The following is a 23196-nucleotide window of genomic DNA, read 5'->3' as shown; positions in this document are numbered from 1 at the left end:
CGCCCATCAAAATAATCGTGAAATTCAGAGGACGGTCCTAAGAGGGCGTTGCGCTTTTTCGGCATCTCTGTGGCTGTATCTGTTCACAATCTGGCAGTTAATACTGTGTTTCAGCGACAGCGCAACAGAGCAGCACCAAAGTGGATTACCTGTGAGGGGTCGAAGGCCGATACAGGTTTTCCATAGTCTGCCTACAGCTGCGTTGTTAAAGAAACTTTCCCAGATTTCCACAAAAAGTGAAAATTCAGCAGGAATACTAGCGAGATATCGTTTAGCCTGTTTTAGACTGACACACCACAAATTTAAGTGAAGTCTGCAAACATCCATATGGTTTCAATCCATGTGATTTTTCTTTCTTTTGTACGGCTTTTAGTCTTGCAGATAGAAGCGAAAATTGTTACGGCTGTAATAAACATAAGGTGAGACTTTTTTCAGTATTAAAAGATAAAAGCACTTAAAGACAAAGATGCATGTAAACAGTGTGACCTGGTGACACTAATCTGCACTGAAGTGAACAAGTACAGTAAGGAAACTCCCGTAGACACCTCTGATTTTCAGATTTGTGAAGTTTTTTCACTGAGGAAAATATTGCAACACAAGGCTTTTTAATTCTGCTGAGCGAAGCTCAATAAAATTAGATATACGTTGGCAAAGTGATTATGTGCTTAGCCTGTCCTGCAAATTGTTGGCTTGAACATCAGTGGAAGCAGCTGAACGCTTTTATCTGTTTAATAGATTACATGCTATACGCCACAGTGGAATATTTCATCTTGATAGCGTATACTTCATAGGAAGCCGGTTTTCTGATGATTCCTCTTTTTCTTGCGTTTTTTTTCTTTTTTCTGCTTCTTTTTTGTTTTTTTAACTGATACAAAGAAACAGAGAAAGCACAGTGAGCTGAAACAATGAATTCAGAGGTCGTGCTCTTTCTTGGACCTTGGTGCAAAGCGCATGCCTGTAGTCAGATATCGGCCTTTGTAATCTTGTCCTTTGCTTTCCAACATGCTCTTATTTCCTCCTTAAAAAAAGGGAGGGCAGCTGAAGACAGCTGTACTCTTTCATATCCAGGAAGTCCGTATCAGTTCCAGCTGATTACCCTTTTGCTATGAAGAATTACATAAAGTTTACATAAAACAGCCACATTCAACAAATGTTCACATTATAAAATCAAGCCTTCCTCAATCAGGCAATGCCACAATTTACGTTGTGCAGCTCAGACAACCATAGTCACAGCAGAGCAGATGCCCTGTGACTTGCTCTGTAATTCCAGTCCTCTGTTTTTTCCTCAAGACTCTGCTTGACCTAGTGTCCAGGATGGGCAACGTCAAGGTTATTGTAGCAACTGTGGTTGTAGCCTCCCTCCTTCTATGCTACCGAAACTGTGAAATGTCTTTAAATTATGTGAGGAGCTTTTGGGACCACCTCCAAACCGCCCAGGAAATGAAAATATGGCTTAAGGCTATAATTTGCTATCTCCAGCTGGGCTGGGTTTAATTTCAGAAAAGCTGAGGACTCAGCCCTATTGTTATGGAGACGATTTGTACCTAAAAGCATCAGTTTATAGCTACCCAGTTTCCCTCACATCTTCTTCTCTAGGTTCTCTCACGGTATTTCTTCAAATTGTAGATTTTCCATGTATCTTTGCTGTTCAGGAAAGCAAACATACCACTTCAGAATATGCACACTTTCCCTCCCTTCCTAGTTCTTCTGCCCTACTTTCTTACTCACTTTCCTAGCAAGACAACAGACCCAGAAGCCAAGTAAACTGCATCCTCTTCATTGCACATTTAACGTGTTACTGCTGTGGATACTTGTGTCTGGCTTCAAAGACAGTCTAGGATTCAGCATTACTGGAGGGCACAGAACGCTACCATGCTGAAGGAGAGGACCATAAAAATGGATAATGCATATGTTAGCTCAGTTTATCTGACGGAGGAGACAGCCAGCAAAAGCTCAGAGCACTATGCGATATAGGAACACATCAAAACTGAAGCTCCAAATTATTTGTAGTACAAAATTCATGCATTTTAAAATATATTAGCATATTCCAATACAGTAAATATTAATAGTATAGGTGAGATCTTATCATCCAGAGTTACTGCCTATGCCTGTGAGTAGAAATGCCAGAGTTCTTATTACGAAATAGCATTCCCCATCATCATGAACTGTACTCCTTGGGAAGCCTGCCAGTACCTGATACTGCTGGCCTTCCAGATGGAAAGCAAGGCTTGAAGCCAGCTATATTGGCTTGACCTTGAGCTAAAACTCTGGAAATTACTTCCACCTGGGAAAGCTGTCCGGGGAGTGGTTATTTCTGCAATGTAGGCAATACAGAATGGCAATTCTTAATGTATAGGGCAGATAGGATTTTAAATAGTAAGACCTATTAGGTTGCTTTAGGCAATTATTGAAAATAGTCTTACTTACCTCATTAACCTTGTTTAATCTGTTTAAAAAAATTATAAATATAATGCACATAATACTTACTCAATATCTGTGTGGTTATTGCAGTGCAAAACTAATACTGTGAAAAAGCCAGAATCACCTCTATACTGACTTAGCAGAATTAAAATTGGTCATTTTCTTTTTACACTCTCCGTACACAGTGTCAGATGACTCCCTCTTCTCCAGAGCGCTCATAATATCTACAATGATCTAAATTCTCCATAGATCCATTCTAGTTTTCAGGCCATTTTGTACTATTATTTTGTACTGTTTGCTTATTCGTAATCCCAGGAACAATTACCTTTTTATCTAGATGAGTTAGCTGCAACTTGACTTTGCCCCAGTGAAAAATTCACATGAGCAGTCCCACACCTTCATGAGCTGGCCAGGGCACATAATTAGTCCCTGCTCTTCTTTTGTTGCTTCTAGTTAGGCTTACTTTTTGTTTCTTTGCCCTTTTAACCTTTATCCTTTCCTCACTTTGCAAAAAGACTGAAATCGCTATTTTGACATTGATATAGCCATCGCTAGCAGTAGAAGAGGTGGGATAGTCAGTAATGGTCACCAGTGCATAGGGCGCTGGACATACTGGTGGAACTGCAAATTGAGGGCAAATTCATGATGGACAAATTAATAATCAAATTTCCTTCTAAGGACAATAACACATCAATAGATACCAGATAGGACCTGTACGTGTTTTGCAGTATGGAGAGAACATTTACAATACAAAATGGTACGTCGGCAGCTTGCCTGACTTTATGCTACCGCTGCAAAGTGAAGCAACGTCCAGCTACACAAGAACTGGAGAAGTGACAGCTTACTTCATTTGGTGATGATTACCTTCAATAAACCCACTATGAAATCCTATCTTTTACATTAGAAATGAGTGCAGTAAATCTACTAGGCTCACACAAAATAGGAACATGAAATAGTTTCTCCCTCATTACTGGCTAAATTCAAAGAGTAATACTGTATTAAGAAGCTTGCTTAAGTGGACTATTTCCCTTCTGAAGCAAGAAAAGGCAGCAATGATCACTGTCTTTGTATAAAATGAAGTTCATTTTAAATTTTAATTAATTTTCCATCTAAATACATCTAAATCTCTGTTTCTAGTGGCTCGTTGATGTAGCATCAGCTGTGACTTTTCAGTGGCCTAATGCCATGGGTAGCAACAGTGAGACATTTTGAGTAATCCAGAGTGATCACACTGGATAAGGGCGATAGGGAGGGAGAGATGTCAAAACATACACACAAAACATGCAAGGGTTGTAAAAGTATGGACAGCGGCGGTAACGTCTTGGTTATGCATTGCTAAGCGGAATGGCTGAGCAGGTGTTCCAGCCTTTGCTCTTTCTCTGCTTGTTTTGGTTCTTTGGTAATTTTTCCTTCGATCTCATTCTTTATATACCTGTTTCTCTCCTCTTAGGTTAAGCATGGAATTTAGTTAGTGTTTTCTCATATATATAGCATCTAGTACTCAGGGTCTCCGAGTTGGGCATCTAGCTGTTACTGCCGTGCAAAGAAATAACAGCAACAAAAGCAGATCTTTTTTTTCATGAATAGAGTTGTAGTTGTTGTCTATGTTTTCTTATAAGGTCTGTCTTTTCATGGAAAGGAATAATAAATCTTTTATCCTTCATAGTGCTGTAATTTTAACAAAGCAATATAAGTTACAGTGAATTCCTTCCTTTTTTTGTCAGATTGTATCTTGCTCTAGGAACATTGGAAGCGCTGTGGGATGCTGTAGAGAAGCAGGCAGTTGTGTGATGATCTGTATTTTTTAATAAATATCTCATATGTCAGGTTGTCAGCTTAATATTGTTCCCTGTTGGACTGTATGGAGATAAATGAGAGGACGTTCTTTGGGAGAAACAAACAAGAAAAGAAACAGTGACAAAGCTAAGGTATCATTAGGGAAAATACTAAGCCTGGCTTTATGAGGGAGACCGTGTACCTGGCTCTCCCACTGGTGTAGCCTCGTGTGGCACACGTTCATTCTTCTGCATGATATAGTTCATTCATGGCTGTGACTGCTTGTCCCCATTCATCTTTCCCATCCATTGCAATGGTGTCTGACCTGAGTCTCTGAGGAATAACAGGGAAACATAAGCTGGGAATTGCCCCAACCTGGTTTCTGTAATGAAACTCGTCAGATGCTCAAAGCCTGGGGCTTCTCAGATTAGCCACGGTTCCAGTTTCTAGGGAGACTGCCATGGACTTGGGAGCCTCAAGGGGTCATTGTGCCCACGTTAGATCTGGAAACTCCTAGAAGCTCCTGCTCCAACAAGGCTTTTCCAGCTCCACAGACTGGAACCTGGAAGCCCCGACAACATGAGTTTGGGACAGAATTGGAAAGTTCTCGTCGGTGCACTTTAAGCTGAAAGTATCAATGCAAATCAGCTCATCTGGAGACAAAAAAAATGCCTTGTTCAGCTTGATCTCTCTACAGACCCATCTCCTTTGCCCAGTTTGACAGCAAACAATCCCAGAGGAAAATATGACATTAGTCTCTTAAATTTGTTGCAGCACAAGTGCTATGTTAAAATGCTCAGAAAGGAAAACCTTCTTTTAAATGTTATATAATGACTATGACAAAACAGAGGAGGCCTCCAGATAAACATATTATTAGTAAAGTATTTAACGAACAGTAGACTTAGTACCTGTTAGTCAGGATGTTGATGTCTTAAACAAGGAAACAACACAAAAGGAGGAGTTCTCATTATTACCTCTTTTGGGCAGCTGGGAAAATACTTATTTAATAGCAACTTTTCCCTAAATAGCATTTTCTATGTTGAACGTATATTGTGGCCATCACAAATTTCTCTTAATAGAAGAGGGAGCAGCTCTGGCTATCTCTAATCTTTTGCATGAGTCATTTTCAGGTAAGTAATTTAGCACTGCATTCCCAAATGTAACCTTTAGTGCCAAACTATTTTTGCCTTCCCAGTTCTCAGCTACTTGTGGACTGGTTTGCATGAGCGGAGAGTAGAATCAGTGGTTGCCCGTGAGAGCATGTATCCAAGATAATGTATTCATAATGCATCATGTACATACAGTACCACAACAATTATTGTGGCCCATCCTTTTACACAGTTATCTCCCTATAGGCAAGGATTCTCTGTAAAAGCTTATAATTCTTGACCTGTGGTATTTCAGTGGTACCTCTCCCTGCTTTCTGCTACAGATACAAGAGTCTAATCAGTTGTGGTTCAACAGTGAATTGAAAAGTCCTAAAATTGACTGACTGTCAATGTTTAATTTTATGCCAGATACCTTTATATGCTTTCCAACCTTGATACAAAAACAGTTGTTCTTGTTTTGGTTTTAAAAATAAGAAAAGATCAACTATGGAGGTAAATTAAGAAGGAAATTTATCATCAATCCTGCTAAAGTCAATGCATGGCCAAATGTAGAGGTTCCCACTTCTAACTCCTAATAACAAAGAAATATTCTCCTCCACAAGGAGGTATTTCCAGCAATGCTCCTCCTTCTCTTGTTGCTATTGAAGTTGATGGTAAAACTTCATAACTGGCAGAGGAGATGGCCCCAGCTCATGGGAATTTAGCAATGTCAGTGAGAATAAAATTCAGACAGTGAGAATAAAATTCTTCTTTAGATAGTGTTCTGTATTTCTGTGAAATATGCCTTAAATGTGACCTCCAGGGACTGGGATTTTCAAGTCCTGCCTTTTCCAGTTGCTTCAAACCACTGAGACAGCTGAACTGCACCGTTACTGCACACAGTTGCAGTCCAGTGCTTCTATCCACTGTGCCAGCATCAGAGAGTGCATTTAACAAGAAAAGATAGATCCACTTATTTTAACAGTTAAAGTTATTGCGGGACTTTTTGATTTGTAACTTGACTTCCCAAGCGGGCTAGTTAGCTATCTGTTATCTTAATTGCCAGCTCTGAGTCTTCCAGTCTGAGCAGCACCAGGTGCGGAGCCAAATAACAAGGTGATAAACACACAGCATAATGACTCAGACAACATGTACTATATTCTTTTTCATTAAATGTTGTCTGTGATTTCACAGCTTTATAATTAGAAGCTTTAAGAAACTAAGATGAGTTGACAGGGACAAAATGAAGTAAAGCAGGTCAATTGTAGAAAGAGGACATAGATAAACTGCCTGTTTCTCTCTTTCTATTCCCAAGACACTTTCATCATTCCAGTTTCCCCACAGCTTTGACAGGGCTTTAAACACCTATGATCCTCAGAGGTGGGCTCCACTGGTCTCCCTCCCCCCTACCTCTGTCCTTAGATTAACAAATCTGTAGCCTGTCTACACATCACCGTCTCTGTCTGTAGCAATTCTCTTTTATTTCTGCACAGCTCTTTACTTAGTCACCCAAATTTCTCCATCACTACTGGCTGCTCTTGGCTGGTGTTGAGTGTGTTCATTGGTCTCACCACTGAGATGATCTTCTTATCTCTATAAGTAGACTTTCTCCAGATACGCATAATCACATTAACTTGTGATTTGCATGACATCTGGTTCTTATACCCTCTCTTAGACCTCCACTACCAAAGTCTAAAGAAACTCTAACAATTATGTGCATTTTTACTTCTGGGACAGGGACATACTAGAACAGAACTAAGAACGATCTAAGTACCTTCCAACCGGCTGTAAGAGAGGGAAGAGGACCTGCAAAACTATCCTAGATTCATTTTTTAATCTGCATTGTCCTGCAAGCACTTTAAAGCGATAACAGAAAACAAAAAAATCTCAAACCCACTCCTATAGACACTCCAGAGGGAGCACAGAGCTGTTTCTAGCTTTGAAAGTCATTTGGTAAAAGTAGCAGCTCTCTAGACACACTGAACTGCTGTGCTTGTCCTGAAATCATTGAAAAAGATATCTGACACTTACACAGCTGTTATTAACAGTTCTTACTTACAAATCTTAAGCATTTGGCGCTCGCCATCAACAAACTTCTTTGGCCGTTACTTTTTCTTTAGCTGACCATTAAGGTGAGTGTTCAGTGTTTTTCCTATTGCCTTTATTATCTTTTTTGTCTTTTCCTAAAGAAGACATGTTCTAGATGGCATAACAGGGAGTTAGGTTTTCCTCCTCAGCTGGAAAAAAAAGACTGAGAAATTGTATTTAGCTGACCTGGAATTAATTTCTTTTGAAACAGAACAAAACACTCCTCCGGTATCCAGTACAGAAGGGTTCTTTTCTAATTCATCTCTGACTGCCATTATTTTCCCCTGCCACCAAGACCTGCCTGGCCACAGTTGAACGGGATGCCTCCCGTTCCCATTTCCGTGCCCTGCTCCCTCCCAGTCCAGGCTGCTTAAAGCAGAGGTGACTCAGGCTGTCTGCCTCACTTGTGATGCTTACGGGAATGACTGTGCGCAGAGCATCTTCCCCTGGTAACTGGACCAAAGAAAGACATATCAGTGGGCTGAGTCACTGTGCCAGCTTACTGCAGGCTCTTCCGACCCACTTATTTTCCTGTCATTTTGTGACATGTTTAGAAAACCTTTTGCTTGTGCTGTTTATTCATTATGAGCTATTTTTACTTATTTGGGCAAACAGAGGGTCTGCTTTTAGGTTTTGATGACATAGTTTGAAATACAAAGAGAGAAAAGAATAATACATGCTGTGTGATAACTCCAAGCATGCAGAGGGTTTCTCGCAATAAACAATTATGAAACAGAAAAGCAGAATTACAAGAAGAGTGTCAGGAATACATGAAAGTACCCTGAGAATTCATCCCTAAACCAACACTATTGCAATTATTCCAGAAATGGATTTGGGCTCTTATTAAGAGAAACGTTTTATCATATTCATAACTCAAGAGTTTAGGATTGCTGGGCAGACATTTAAAGCTCTGCTCTGAGGTTAAACTGACGTACTGTAACTGCTGTTTGCTTTACTGATGCTTTTGCTACAACATCAAAAATGATTTTCACGGGGACTGAATTCTGTCTATTCTGTAATAGACAGAATACTGTCTATTACAGGGGACACGAGGTTCAGCAGAGGTTGTTTGTGTACTGGAAATTTTATATATATGTCTTGAGTAGCTGCGTAGATAGCTTGAACAGGCTGGAGAGTGTCATTTTGCTACCCTGGGTCATGCTGTATCTACAGGGAAAAAGCCCTTGTATTCAGCACAGACCAGCAACCCAATTGTGCTGCTGTCCTCAGAGAAGAGCACCAGCTGCACAGGAGGTAGAACAATGCTCTTAAATAAGCTGAACAAGAACGTGGCTTTTCTCTGACCTGTCTTGCACTTTGATAGATGTGATTTATAGAACAAAAAGCGCTGCAGAATTAGGCTCAGAACGTCTCTCCAGCTTCCCTGTAGAAAGTTAGGGGACCCAAAGGAGTTTTTGCTCTACTCTGTAGATTCTTACTCTTTTTAGGATGCCCAAAGGCTCTTTTTTCAGACTTCTTGAAAAGTTTCACTGTAATACAAGTATGTTCTCAGTCAAACCCTACTGCCTGACCAGCTTTCAAATCCACTGCAATGTGGTTCTTTCAGAAGGAAGCTTAATATCTCCTGGGCCTCCTATAACTGCTTGGGTGCAAGACCCAGAGCACAAAGGAGAAAGAGAGGGGTTCACAGCAACAGAATCAAACGGCCTTCCAAGAGCTTTCTTTCCGAGGAGCCCCTCCTCTCTTCCTTTTCTTTGAGAACAATTAGGTGACCCTTACCCAGGACAGCAATTATTGCCCTGTGTTCGATGTTATCTTATTCACAGCAGATTTACAACATGCTTTATATTGACAAGCAGATATACCTCCTGCTTTCATTGAGTCAGATGGGTGAAGCCTTCGCTTGATTTTTATGACTATGTCCCATAGCCCTCCTTTAAAGATTTAAACATACCAAGCACTTCACTTCCCCTGTCCCCCCCCCCCCCCCGCCCCGATCACCAGCATGAAGTGGACGAAACACAAAGGCTGTCCGACACAGATGGGAGGAACAGTATTCAATGTGCTTAAAGAGACTGGTGCATGACTACAGAGCTGTGACTCTGAAGAGGTCATGACTACAGAGCTGTGACTCTGAAGAGGTCATCTGGCTTACGACTTTAGGAATTCAGAGAGTCACAGAGTTGTTACAGCCCTTAAGTGCTTGGCCATATATTTCCTCCTCTCCTGTGAGTTACGAGGCAGGAACAAAGTTGATGGCTCAGGAAAAAGTGATACTAAGAACGTGATGTATGAAAAGCAGAAGCTGTATATAGCAGCTCTGCCTTCAGATGAAAGGGAAAGAGCCAAGATAATAGGGCTATTTACACCTACTGCTGGGGAAAGTGTATGAGGCCAGTACCTTTGCCACGAGCAGGCAACTTCAACCAGAGAGGATGTAGGACTAGCAGACAGAGGTGATCTTGCTCACTGGGAATGTACTGCCAATGATACTTTAATTCCTAGAAGGAAACCTTGAAAGAACACTTGACATTAACTGTTGGGAATTCCTTGAGGAGGAGAGGGAGCCAGACTGGTACAGTGAAGTATTTTAATCAGTATCTCTCAGATCTTCTCAGATGGAGCCCAATTTATCTGACGTAGAAAAATGAATACCCTCGCTCCACGTGCCATGGGCATCGCTTTTGCTGTGAAGTTCACTGTTCTCTTCACTAGTTGAGGGTCCAGCCTACAGACATTTGAACACAGCACAATGTCAAACATTTCTTGCTCTTTTCTGTTAACTATAGTTATTTTCTTCAAATACATTAATACTCATGATATTAATATAACACTCAAACTGCATGAATATTAAAAAAGGATAAGGAGCTCTGTGGCTTGCTTGCATCTCAACACATTTTGAATACTAATTCCCCTGAAGGGATAGTATATAAGATTGCTAATTGATAAAAATAATTTCCATATGATTTAGCATGATGGATCTCAAGAGTAAAACAGGCTTTGCCTGTGATCAGCGTGAATAGTATAGGGAGTCCGAGTAAGAATAATCATCACTGTTAAGCTCTCTGCCTCCAAGTGTCCTAAGCACATACAACAGTGAACCACGGAGTAGCCCAGAGGTTAGAGGCACTAGACAGTCCTCCCCTTTGGCACAGGAAACAAAGACTTGTAGACCTGTGGAGAAGGATAGAATTGGTAGCATCCAAAATGAAGAATGAACAATTAATCATAAAGCCTTTTTTTTTTTTTTTAAACAAAAAAAACCTCTTCTTCAGAGTGTGATTTCAAAATAGAAGTCCTTGGTACAGCCCTCGAAAGCAACACCTGAGCCTTGGCTGCCAATACCACTGAGACACTAAAATAGCACATTCACCAGGAAGTTAGTGTTCGTGTTTGCTAGCTTCCAGTGGAGTACAGCAGCTCCCAGGACAGGTATCAGTTTCAACAGGAATCAAAGGCGCTTGCCAGTTTCTACTAATGTTACAATGATTTATTTAGGTAGCATCTGTGCCTTAACATTAATGGACTTTCTACACACATCCAAGATTTGAAGTACTCTCACAACACTCATGGAAGACAGTGACCCAGGGAACAAGACCTCAAAATAGTTAGATGCCAAATTACCACCATTACCAATCTTTGGCTTACGTATTTGTAAAGTCACAAAGATAGCTAGCAGTGGAATGTAGACTTTTGGTTTGGTTGGACCAAGTAATATGTCAGCTTCCGCTGCCCCTTGCTTTTGCCCTTTTCCCCAGTGAAAGCTCTGGCTAAAGCACATGTATTTTTTGTGACTAGTAGATGTACAGATGCTCATTTCAGAAGATTAGGGGTGATATTCAAGAAAGCAAAAAGCAGCTGAAGTAACAATCTGCAAATTAGGTCCCAGTAAGACAAGTAATCATGGACCAGCCCAGCCCTATGGTACAGTTTTTGCTCTCTGTTACAGTAGGTGAGTGAACAGTGCCAGTATCTCAGGGTCAAAACCCTGCATTTCAAGTGGATGTACAGGTCCCAAACAAGGGACAGTGCTGCATAGTGAAATGAGGTCCGGCTGATCCCATGAACAGAGTATGTGAGTTTGCATGTCTCTGACTGTATTTTTTCTGTTCTGCAGGATGGATGACATACAGCTGTGCAAAGACATTATGAACCTTAAGAGCGAGCTGCAGAGTTTGGTAGCAATCCCAGGTAATGGCCATCTCCAATCCAACACTAGAATAATGCTTGGGCATTGCAGGGGAGGGCATGGTGTCAAGAGCACCTCTGCCCTAAGCATAATTGGAAATCTCCCCTGAGGCTGACACCAAAAAAAAAAAACACCCAAAAAACAAAAACAAAAAAACCAATGCACACAGAGTCAAAGAACCCCAAATTTCCTCTTCATGAATCAGTACTTTTCTCTTGAAACAAGCAGTGCAAAATACCATAAAGATAACACTGTTGAGCTACTTCCTCTGTGAAAATAGTGTTTTGATTTCCTATAATCTTAAGGAAGGAAACTTAGTAAGAGATACTGGTAACAAGTCATATCATAGGAAAGAGTGGATAACACAGCCCAGAGCTAACTAGGTAGAAAGGAGAGTAGACAGTACCCCCAAGTCTGATGAGTAGGGCATGCCACTCACTCAATCTCAGCAGCTTTTCAGTGCCTCAAAGTCTCTGGTGATCTTACGTTACCAGAGGGAATAGATTTCCTCTCAGTCATAACTTGGGTTGAGAAGTTGTCAGTAGATATGAGAGTTGCCCTGAATCCTTCAAAAAGAGGAGCGGGGAGAGGGGAAAAAAAAGCTTCAGTAAAAGTTAACTTCCAGCAGAGATGAATCCTGTATTTGCATTTCACTCCACCTTAAATTAAAAGCGCAGTTAGCATTTGTATGCTGTTTAGGAGCACATCCACTGGATCGCAGAACCCAAGACCTGTATCTTCCTGTGAATTGATTTAGTAAGCTCATAACTATTTGTATGGAATGGAGCATTTCCTCACCATAGGAGTGTGCCCTGTTAAATCCCTGCTGAACTGCTAAGTGCAGTAGGGACATTTTTTTCTATTCCAGCAGGCTGCGAGCTGACAGATCATTACAGTCACAGGCCTGCAACAATTATAGTACCTTGGGGCCAGCCTTGCAATGAAGTTTCCTGAAACAATTCTGCAGCACAGTTTGTAGGAGTATATAGGAGTTAGCAAGTGGAATTGCACCTAGAAGAGACTTCAGGTTTTACAGCCAAGCAGTGCGGAGGCCTCTCCACCTCCCAACACATGCAGTTTGCTCTGGCTGTTCCAAGATAAGGAGCAAGTGAGCGGAGAGGCAAGCCACAACACCACAGATATTTTTAGTATGCTGAATATTGCTGTGGGGCATCTGTTAAGTCAGTCCCTCAAGAAATGAATATAAGAAAAGGTCTCTCAGGGGAAAAAAGCAATTCACAATACAGCTGGTCACATGCATCCCTTAAGAGACCCAGGAAAGGGCATTTACACCAGATGTCACTATATGGTCTCTAGCACCTACCAGAAATAATTTGCTGTTGCCCAGCTAGTAAGGACAGGTTTTGACTCCCTCCTTTGGCCATTCTCATCCTATCCCCATGTTTTACTGTGCAACTTAAAACAGCAGCTTCCTCCCCAGAAAGGAGAGGCATTTCAGTCATGAAACAGGAAACATATCTACATTTTTCCTCTCAGAGTCCATACAGCGGCGTTTCTTACTTGAATGAGATGTTTTCTATGTTCCTTTGCACCTAACAAGTGTGTTCATGATTTTTTCCTTTTTCTTCTTTATATACAGTTTTTAATTACTAATTAGATTCTTACATTATTGATTTAAATGGTATTGTAAAGGATTATGAATGCTAGAGGATATCCGTGAATGATTCCCCTTGCCTTACTTCTCTAGTCTGCAGCTTTCCTAGCCATAGGTTTAATTTACAGTTAGACTTAATTTTTTAAATTAACTTTTGGAAACCATTTTCCATTCACAAAGTCTTAAGCAGAGATGCACAGACAACAGCTTCTCTTTAGCACTGTGCAACTCTCAGCAATCCTAAGAACTATGAATATGCAGTTCCAGCAGCACCACCTTTTGGCAGGCTCACAGCAAACACTTTTCTCTTAATGAAGAGCCAGAAGCTGCAGGCATTCACACTGAACCGAGCGCTAACATTGAATGGGCCCATCACGGGAAAACGCTTTCCAGAAATGGGTTCATTGATAACTTATCTTAGTCAGACTTTTCTGTCAGCATACAAATTTGTATAGACACTTATTGTTCTGGATTCAGTAGATGGAGTTTAATTGACTTCAGCTGACAGGGGATCAGGTGTTAGGATACAGAGAGTAATCAGTACTTTCTTCCAATTTGAGACACATTTAGCAGCCAATTTCCTGAAGGATGGGATGGAAGAGCACGTCTCAGTCTGGGAAGAGGCTAGATGGAAGAGAAGTAGAAAGTAGCTCCCACCTTCAGTAGTGGGAGGAGGAGATCCTTTGCTCCATAGTCATAATAGGCAAAGCAAGGCAAGAGTAGTGATTTCTAAGCATTTTCATTTTTCTGCTGCAAATCCAGCATTCCTCAGAATGAGGAACATTGCAGAAGCTTTGAAATCTGTCTTAACTATGCTTGCTTTATAACCTTAAACTACAGCTCTGTAATCCCTAACATTCACGATAGTTTTAGTCAACAGCCAGAGCGGTCAGGAACTGTGGAGCAGAACTGGGTCCTTTTAGCCTGGTCTTGTTAACCTTGAAGGTCAAGGGGAGCTTCTACCAGAGATTTTCATGAAGTAGACTACATTGTTTTCTTACCAGAACTCTTAAAAAAAAAAAAATTAGGAAAATAAACTCAAAGCAGCGTCTTGTAATCTAATCTAATTAAAGGTAGGCTTGGTAGGCCCCATGAAGAGTGTCCGCGCTAGTGAGCTGATCAAACACAACAGGCAACAAATAGAAGAGAGAGACAGTGATCAGAGCTTGCCATGTATTTGATTTAGAACAGCTGTCTGATGGAAGAGACTCCCCCTCACCTCCCCCTCTTCTCCAAAACAGCAGTTTCCCTGGCTTACAGTCTGGAAGGCTCCAGTGAAATCAGCTTCCTGAGTACAGGAACGCGGGATGGGCACCGCCATGCTCTAAACGGGGATGATGAGGCACAGCACCGTTGTTCCTGTCATGCGACTTGGTGTGGGGCACAGCTAGGGCAAGTGAAGGTGGCGTAGGTCCTCCATGTGCTTGCCCCAGCGCCCTCCAGATTTGCAGCAATTAACTAATATTCTTTGTTTCTCTCCAAAGCATTTTTGATCATTTGTTCTAGAAATAGTTTTTGGAGATTTCTGATGTTATCATCCTCTTCATGATGTAAAGTGCGATTCAGGTCTAAAGAGCTGACATCATGAGCAAGCAGTTCTTAGGTATCTGCAGGTTCTCCCCCTGCTCCCTAGAACGCAAAATAACAGTCTCTTTTTTCTGTTTTTGACCAGAGAAAGAAAAAACGAAGATTGAAAAGCAAAGAGAGGATGAACTTATTCAGAAAATCCATAAACTGGTACAAAAAAGGGATTTTCTTGTAGATGATGCAGAGGTGGAGAGATTACGGTAAGAGTTAGAAGTAACCAAATTTATTCAGATATTTCACAGGTCTAATTCTACACTCACTGAAGTGAGTGACAGAGTTTGCATTAGCATTAACAGGAGAGGATTAATCCTTTAAGAGAGCTTATCAAGTTAAAAGCCTCTGCCTGGTTCCACAGGAAAAACATTAAGATTGAATTGCTGTACTTACGTCGCTCCTTAATCCCATAAACGGCCATCATCATCTCATGACTACATAGGGTTACAGTCTCTTACTTCCCACCAGAAAATGAATGGGCATCTACCATTACAAAGAGAAGGATTTTTGCTGCCTGCCTTCGCAAGGAGCCTTTTGGCATGGGTAGTAGACATGAAATAGAATTATGAGGGGCATATTTGTAGACATCTGAAATCTGCTCTTTTTATACGAAAAATAACCACATTAGTGATTCATTATTACTACTGTCATCCCACCTTTGAGACCACCTGCTCGTCTCAAAAAAAGGGAATGCAATCTTTAACACAGGTCTACCTAACCTAAAGCATAAGCAAGTTCAGAATGGTTTCATCTCAGTATCTTAGCTGATGAAAGCAAGCTGCCTACTGAGAAACCTGTGGTCTCCCAAAAGAGCTAGATTCCAGTTGTTGCACTGAGTTCTCAACACCCTACAAATAGTCAGGACTTTGCTATTACTTCCCCTACTTCTGTTTCAATATTAATACTTCAAGGCTCCATCAATCCATTTATCCTCAATGACAACAACCAACCGAAAGGGCTTAAATTCTAAGCAGGCAAAGGATGGGAGAGAAGAAAGCTTGCTGGAGTCCTGCAGCTGATCAAAGAGAGCTGCTGGAGTCAGCAGCTGGCGAAAAGCCTGAGCTAGTATCAGGATCCAGTGCTCTCAACTTCTAGCTCAAATCGCAAAGACTCAGCAGCAGCCAGACAATACAGCAGCCTAACTGTAGGTCACTCAAAATGTACTGCTATGCAGATGGGAACATATTAGTGCCAGTTCACATTTGTAATAAAACCTGGTATCTTTCTTTAAAGCTCTTGCTAATGAAATCTGGTTTTCCTCTACAAAAGTGAAATACTTTTCAATCAGTGTGCTCATTGTTAATGTTTAAATAATGAAGTAGCAAAGAAACCAACACAGGAATATCATTATTAGATACAATCAAGTTTAGAAACATGTAAGCTTTATTTTGGGCCTAATCCTGTCACCTTCATGCAATCAAGAGTGTACTTGGCTTTGGAAAAAGCTGTAACAGCAAAATATCATAAAATCCAGTCTTTTACCTAAGTGGGCCTTTAAAAATAAGTATAGTAGCCCATATGTATTGATTGCTTTGCTTTGTTACCTAGAGGGAGTGCAGTGAAGCACTTGAAAAGCCAGCTTAAAATAGGTGATACACTGTGGTTTAAAATCTGCTGACTAAGGAATATAGCAAACCCAATACTGTCTATGTCAGAGACAAGCGAAGAGCCTTGGTGAAAAATTCTCTCTGAACTCTATGAGGTTTGTTACTAAATTCATTCGGGCAAATATCTTGTGCTCTAAGGAGCAGCAAGACAAAAAGTTTAAAAAAAGGTAAAGAAATGAATTTTTTTCCTACTGATTTGATCCAAACTACTCTAGTTTTTACTCTATTTACAGAGAAAAATGTTATCTCTATCACGGATTTATTTTCCTTTTTTCTCTAGAGAGAAAGAAGAGGACAAGGAGATGGCTGAATTCCTTCGGACCAAGTTAAAACCCTTAGACAAAATAACACGATCTCCTACGAGTGAGTTCCTAAGCATTTAACCTCCCCCCCCCCACCCCCCAACCCCACCAAAAAACCCTACAGGAACAATAGGAAAACCACCTCTGAAAACAGCTGGATAAAAGAAAGGCATTTTCCAAGGCCGTGTTGGGCCAGGCACCCAGCTCCTGCCAAAGGCTAGCGTAACCTGACTATATCACACTGAAACAAGACAGACCCCGTTTCCAGCCACTTAGAATTGGGATTCCCAAATCCCCTTAATACTGAATCCAAATCATCTAGGGCTGCTTTAAAACTGCTTTGCATGTTTTGAATATGCAAAGTGTATTTGAATATGCATACTGCCACAACCTGCTTTTGTAAGTAATAGGGTTTACTGTTGCCAACCATGTTTTCCCATCTGGTTTCACCTAGAATAACTTGAAAAAGCCTCTTATGATATAGGCTAAGATGTCTGAAAGCAGGTTTGTCTGTTTCACTGCAAGCAACTGGGAAGTAGAGAAGAGACTTCAGACTTCCACAACAGCCCCCAGTTTCCTGCATCTTACCAATATAAATGGGTTTTTCAATCACCTCAACCCAAATTGCTTATAACTGACAGAACTGCAAAAGCAGTGATTTCTCAGGAACTACGCAGATTCCACAATCCCTTGAAAGCGCTTATCAACAACTTGCATGCAGAACAGGCACAGGAGGAGTTCTAACAGTTAACAGACTAATTTTGACCTGTCTCAAACTGAGGTCTTGGGCAAGGAAACAATCAAATGAGAGCAATGTCCTTCTTGGAAGGTACAGTTGTTCTACTAGCTGAAAAAGTTCATATCCAAACATACTGCCACTTTGTACAGATCTGATCTTGCTAGAGAGTTTCTAGAGGGATGTGGAATGACTGAAATTCAAGCACAAGGTTGATGGAGACATTTTAAAATGCATCACTAATTATTTATACCCTTTTAGTCACAGGGACCATGACACATCTCCCTTGTTAGTTTACTTCATGTCATTGCTTTTATACACTTATTTTAAATGCCGTATTAGTGATAAAAAAGATTCCTTTCACCCTGAAAAATACCTTTTTTTAAATCTTGTTCTACTAATTAGGACATTCAAGTTCACAAGAGTAAGCTCTAGCAATATTCTTTTTCATCTTTAACTCCTTAGTAGGTGAGGTTTAAACACAATAAGCTTTCTCCGGAAGGACCTGTTATCTAACCCTGCAGCTGTGAACTGGGGCACCTGAACTGAACAAGGTAAAAGAAGTTTACATCCCAGTAAGATGTCTGAATTCCCTAGGCTCTCGCAACTCCCTCACCTGAAGAGATAAGTCTTCCTGAGCACTTTGAATCCACACACCTTGGTTTCTACCAAACTCTTAGATATATTGTTCAAGCTGGCATTAGAAAGTTTCTAGAAGGCAGGCTTGTATTCTTGGTGTAAGCCAGATGTAAGTAGAAACAGTTTGAACTTGCCTTAGTTTTAACGGTGTCCTGGTTTGAATTTTGCAGGTACTCCAGCAGAAAAGAAGGCAGAACCTCCTCCAAGCAAGCCCACAATTGCCAAAGCAGGATTGGCTATTATTAAAGATTGCTGTGGGACCACACAATGCAGCATCATGTAGCTCTGGGCTCTCTACCCTATCTGTCTTCTTTTCAGTGTTTTCACTGAATGAAATTGTAGGGTGAGGGGATTTAACATCATCCTGATAACTGAAACAAGAGCAACTGTGATACAACAGTAACACATGGACTGTACAATGGCAGGTTCTTCACTGTTGCATGGATCACTCAATGCGCATGCCTAAAAACAAATGAAACCTATATAGTGGCTATCCAGTGACCAGAAAAGATCTGTAATAGAGATCACAAAAAAAACACCCAGCGATAAAAGAAAGTGAGAAAAGGGCACATTTCACCAAGTAAGGTGCAAAACAGCAATTTTAAGAGGTCATCACTTTGTAAGAATTTGTTATACACTTTTCCTCTTGTCAAACAGCACTCAGACATTTGCTGGAATATCCCACTTTGGCTACTTTTCAAAACAAAAGCCACAAGTAACGATGCTGTATATAATGCAACCAGTAGATGACGCAAGTTTAGAATAACTGATGTTGTATACAAAATATTTATCAAACTAGTGTGATGTTCAACTACTTTGCTGTAGAGTTTCACTTCCAATCTTCCTAAAGAATTAATATCAGAGACAAGGATGCTGCAAGCGGATATAACTTTTATGTCCCATATGACTTCTGAATTACCTAATTCAGGTAAATATTGCTTGTACTAGGGAAAATAAGTCTTTGGTAAAGCTTTAGCAAGCACAGCCACAGTAGTCTTCAAATATGCGATGCACCCCAAAGCTACAATGATATATTTCTCTTGTAGGCCTCCACCTCGCACGGAGTCAGAGGTAAACACTCAGAAAGTGTTGTCCGATATTAAAACAACACTTAAATGCTGTGTGAGACTATGTATCACTGGTAGGTTGCTGGAAGACCGGAAGAAAACATGGACACAGAAACAACAGTTAACTTAATTGTAGTGCTTAGAACAGCTATCAGTCAATCACATTTAATCACCATGAGAAATATAAGCTACCAAGCATAGAAAGACACTAACTACCCAAATTGACCACAAGACAAATATAATAAATACAAAAGTAGGTATCTGTGGTAGGGAAGAGGTCACCATCTACACAAAGTGTTTAAAATGAAAGGAAACACAGTGTTATCTGTGTTTCACTATTTAATGCATTTCTGGTCTCTATGCAGATTAAGTCTTGTCAAATCTAAATATCTTTATATTAGCTGTCAGTAGGTGGTACGTCTATGCGATGGTATTCCATATAAATGTGTTGTAATGGGTGTAAAGACTAAATAAATGAACATGATCTATTGCAAAAACAATCTCAGGCTTAGAAATAATAAACAGATAGCACAGAGTTCCTTAAAAAGTTTTCCAAGAGGAACTTCCATTTTCTGAAGGCAGCTAAGTGAAATGCGTGCTTCTATACAAAGAGACCACAGTTATTACGGGGAGGGGAAAGGAGGGGATACCAATATAAACAGTTATCCAAAAAGGATAAACAGTAATAATTTTTAAAGAGTACTTTGTTAAGGTTCAAGGAGATATACATCTCAAGTAAATCAGTACTCTTGTACAAAATGCAAATCCATAGCATTGGCCTGATCCAGTGAAGAGCATTTTCATCTCCAGAATCATTTGTTTCAGTTTTGCACACATACTTGAGAAAGGACCTGTGTCACTGCAAGTTCCTTAGGGCTCCAGGATCAAGGAGGAGAAAACGCAAAGCTTTCCACCAAGACATGACGCACTTCGGATACTCTGACCAAAGATGCAGCCTCTTCAATTTGCTGGTACTGAGTTAAGACATCAAGAATTATTAGTATCTTAAGATAAGATGCAGATGTTAGATATCATTAACAAAGGCAAAGTGAAACAGCAGTTTGGAAAAAAAAAAAAAATCAAAACTTGTGAAACACCAAACTTAAGCCTCAGGAGGATCAGCTATTATGACCATGTAGTGTGAGTTCCTATAAGTAAGGAGAGGTCTAAAGTCTCTTGGGAAGAAAAGAGACATCGGTAGAGTTTCACCAGTAGAACGTAGGCTGAGATTAAATATTTCACTAACAGAAGATGGAGATGGACATTTCTAGGATTCAGCACTCATGACTAGGCTATGCGGAGTCCTTGCTCCTAAATAAAATGGAAAAAGTACAGCAAGTATGAATATGCAACATTCAAATACAATGAGCACTGGCAGCCAGTGCCCCAAGGGGAATTGATCTACAGCAATATTAATCAGTGAGCTCTGTTTTCAGAACCTCTAGCTTGGGCTGGGCTGAAAGGGTTTTTTGTGTTTTGTTGTTAATTAGCAAACTCTTCAGTTCTGATTTATTGGGCAGGTGTGAGCAACTTGCTTGTGGTTCATCAGCAGTTCCTTTCGAAATGGAGTCAGTGACACTGCTTAGCCATAAAGCCCAGGATTTGTTAGACTGAGGTCAGATTCTCAGCTGCGTTCAATGCTGGCTTAACCTCGTCCATCCAGAACGTAGCAGGGCCCTTATGTTTTACTTCAAAAACAATAGCTGTAATTAAAGAAGTGAAACTTATGAAGGAATTAAGAAGTGTGGAAACTTTAGTCCTTTTCTTTGAAAGAGAGACCAAAATATTGAGTATTCCCAAATAGTGACAGACTTCAACTTCTCTGATCCTATGAACAACAGTAAGCAGTGTGAAGGCTAAAACCCTACCAAGAGGGCACAGTGTACAATCCTCATTTGTGAAACTGGTAAAGTCAGCAGAAAAGTCTCGGCCAAATATTTTTTAGGAGGCTACCTTGAACTGACATCATCTCAGCAGACCTGATTTTCAGATGTCTGTTACTGTCTGCAAACGGGGACAGCGGTCAACTGAAGCATTCAAAATTGCTTTTGGAAATTCTGGCTGTTAACCACTGTCTGAATCGAGCCAGAAGGCAAGGTATCAGAAAAAGAAGGAATTTTAAGGTGGATTTGAAAAACCGATTTCTCTAGGAAGTGGTTGGGATAGGTACACACAGCTATAATCGATCAAGGATCTTGGTCTCCAGAGAAAAACAAAAGCACTCACCTGCTATTTGTACTGATTGCTCACATTCTACCAGCACATAGTACCTAACTGTACCTTCCCCTAAGCCTACTGAATCTCTTCAGCAAAGTGAAGTCCAACGTATTTCCAAATAAACTAAGCTGCTGTGTTATACTAAGCATTTGGGTTTTTTTTCCTGTTACTGAAAGAAATGAGTGGTTGTGGAGTAGAGTAGGGTGCAAGTGCCTTTTGCAGCTGTAGCTGAAGTAGCTACTTTCAAAAGAGTAGCGTTATTACTTTGCAAGAAGGGAACAATTTAGTAAATTAGTGATGCTGCTACAATAAAAATGGAGCATTTTATCAATAAAAACAATTATAGAATTTCTTTAATTGCACCCCACAGAAATCAAACTAATAAAAAAAAAAGTCTCATTCTCCTACTCTGTAACCTCACTACAACCCAGAGCAGGTCAGAGATCAGAAGAGAGTTCCCAGCCCTGCATAGGGAAGATAAAGGTCCTGACATACCTGAGGGTTTATTTATTTATAAAACTAAAATCAAGATTATTCTGAGACAGGCTGACAACAAAAATCCAGCCCTGCTAAGCATCTGTTGTAATCAAGGATAAAACATGTCCAGCAGTAAGAAAAGTCGCTCTGGACTGCCTGGTCTGCACACCAGAGCGGTGCATTCAGGCGCTGCCTGTAGTGCCGGGCTCTGGAGACTCGGGAACTGCATGAGTGGCAGTCTTAAAAAATGCCCACCTGACCGGATAGAGGGAGTGAGAGAGAAGCAAAGGCACCCAGGGCCAGAGCCCACAGTGCTTCTTTGCTCTCACTGCCCCAAGCTTCCTGCTGTGGGAAACAAATATGCACCTGAAATTAAAATTTGCATTAAGAAAGTTTGGGTGTTCAGAGTGAAACAAGGAACAGCAATGGCATTCAAACCACTCAAACAGAGCTCTGCAGCCAACTGAAGAATGACAAGTCAAAAAAATCAACAACATGCAGGAGAGCGACTGCATCATCCAGACTTTGCTTGATTGTATCCAAGTGACCACAGTTACCAACATCCTGTTAACCAACAGCTCTTTCATGAAAGCCCTTCTCTGCTCCCCCTCTGCCCCCCAAGAATAGTATTTTATTTATTTTTACATATGTTCAAAGACCAGTACTGAGCCTTCCTTCTTGACTCCTGGCTGAAACGCAAGGCTGCAAAAGATAGTTAGGGGATGGCTGCATCATTTTGTGGCCCTGAAAAAAAAAAAAAAAAAAGCCTTGTGTGTGGTGGTCACAAGCTCACACGCGATTCAGGTGTTGTCGCGGTTGACGTCCTCCCACACAGAGGTAAGGGCATGTTCGTTTCTCTCCTATATTAAACAATGGAAAATTTCTTCATGCTCAAGCATATATAGTAATGTTGCCTACGCTTGGAAAATCAAGTGCCAGCAGGTCACTGGCAAACCCTCACATTGCAAGAGCGGGGTGAGGAGAGGTAAGGCAGCCCCCCCCACACACACACCCCATCTTGTCCTGAACAAGGAAAGGCCAACTCCCATTCATGCTACAGCCCTGTAGGTGTTCCCAACCAGGGCAAAGTCCGAGCCACGTTTCCAGAGCAGGCACGCGTTACCGAAATGGCCGCAGGGCTACTCTGCCCAATAAAAATGCTACTGACACTAGCAAGGTGCGTCGCGGTGCACATGCTCGTGTCACGCCTGGAACCAGCCAGGCAGGCGGACAGCATCACATCCTAACACCGCTGCTTTAACCCAAAACTCTCGCCCTTCTCTCCACGTGGATATGACACTCCACAGGGGAGCGAGAGATCATCTCAGGGCCTAGGCCTGGATCGAGACAGCCTAGGCAACAGCTCAGTCTTGGATGGAGCTAAATATGCAGAGCCTAACAGTAGCATTTTTCTTGTATTTAAGCTTGGCTC

General features: G+C 41.0%; 1 protein-coding gene across 1 annotated transcript in view; it reads left to right on the top strand.

Moving 5' to 3' along the window:
* The window catches only part of BMERB1 (bMERB domain containing 1), a 54576-nt gene extending 33144 nt beyond the window's left edge, over positions 1-21432 (top strand). Inside the window, exons 3-6 of the mRNA XM_068908125.1 lie at positions 11452-11525; positions 14811-14925; positions 16607-16689; positions 18174-21432. Of these exons, the coding sequence (XP_068764226.1) occupies positions 11452-11525; positions 14811-14925; positions 16607-16689; positions 18174-18286 (385 nt within the window). The 3' untranslated portion in view covers positions 18287-21432. The remainder of the gene's footprint in view (positions 1-11451; positions 11526-14810; positions 14926-16606; positions 16690-18173) is intronic.
* Positions 21433-23196: the final 1764 nt, after the last annotated feature.

This window comes from Struthio camelus, chromosome 15 (assembly GCF_040807025.1).
Source record: "Struthio camelus isolate bStrCam1 chromosome 15, bStrCam1.hap1, whole genome shotgun sequence".
Classification (NCBI taxonomy): domain Eukaryota; kingdom Metazoa; phylum Chordata; class Aves; order Struthioniformes; family Struthionidae; genus Struthio; species Struthio camelus.
This window is presented reverse-complemented; position numbering and strand designations above follow the sequence as displayed.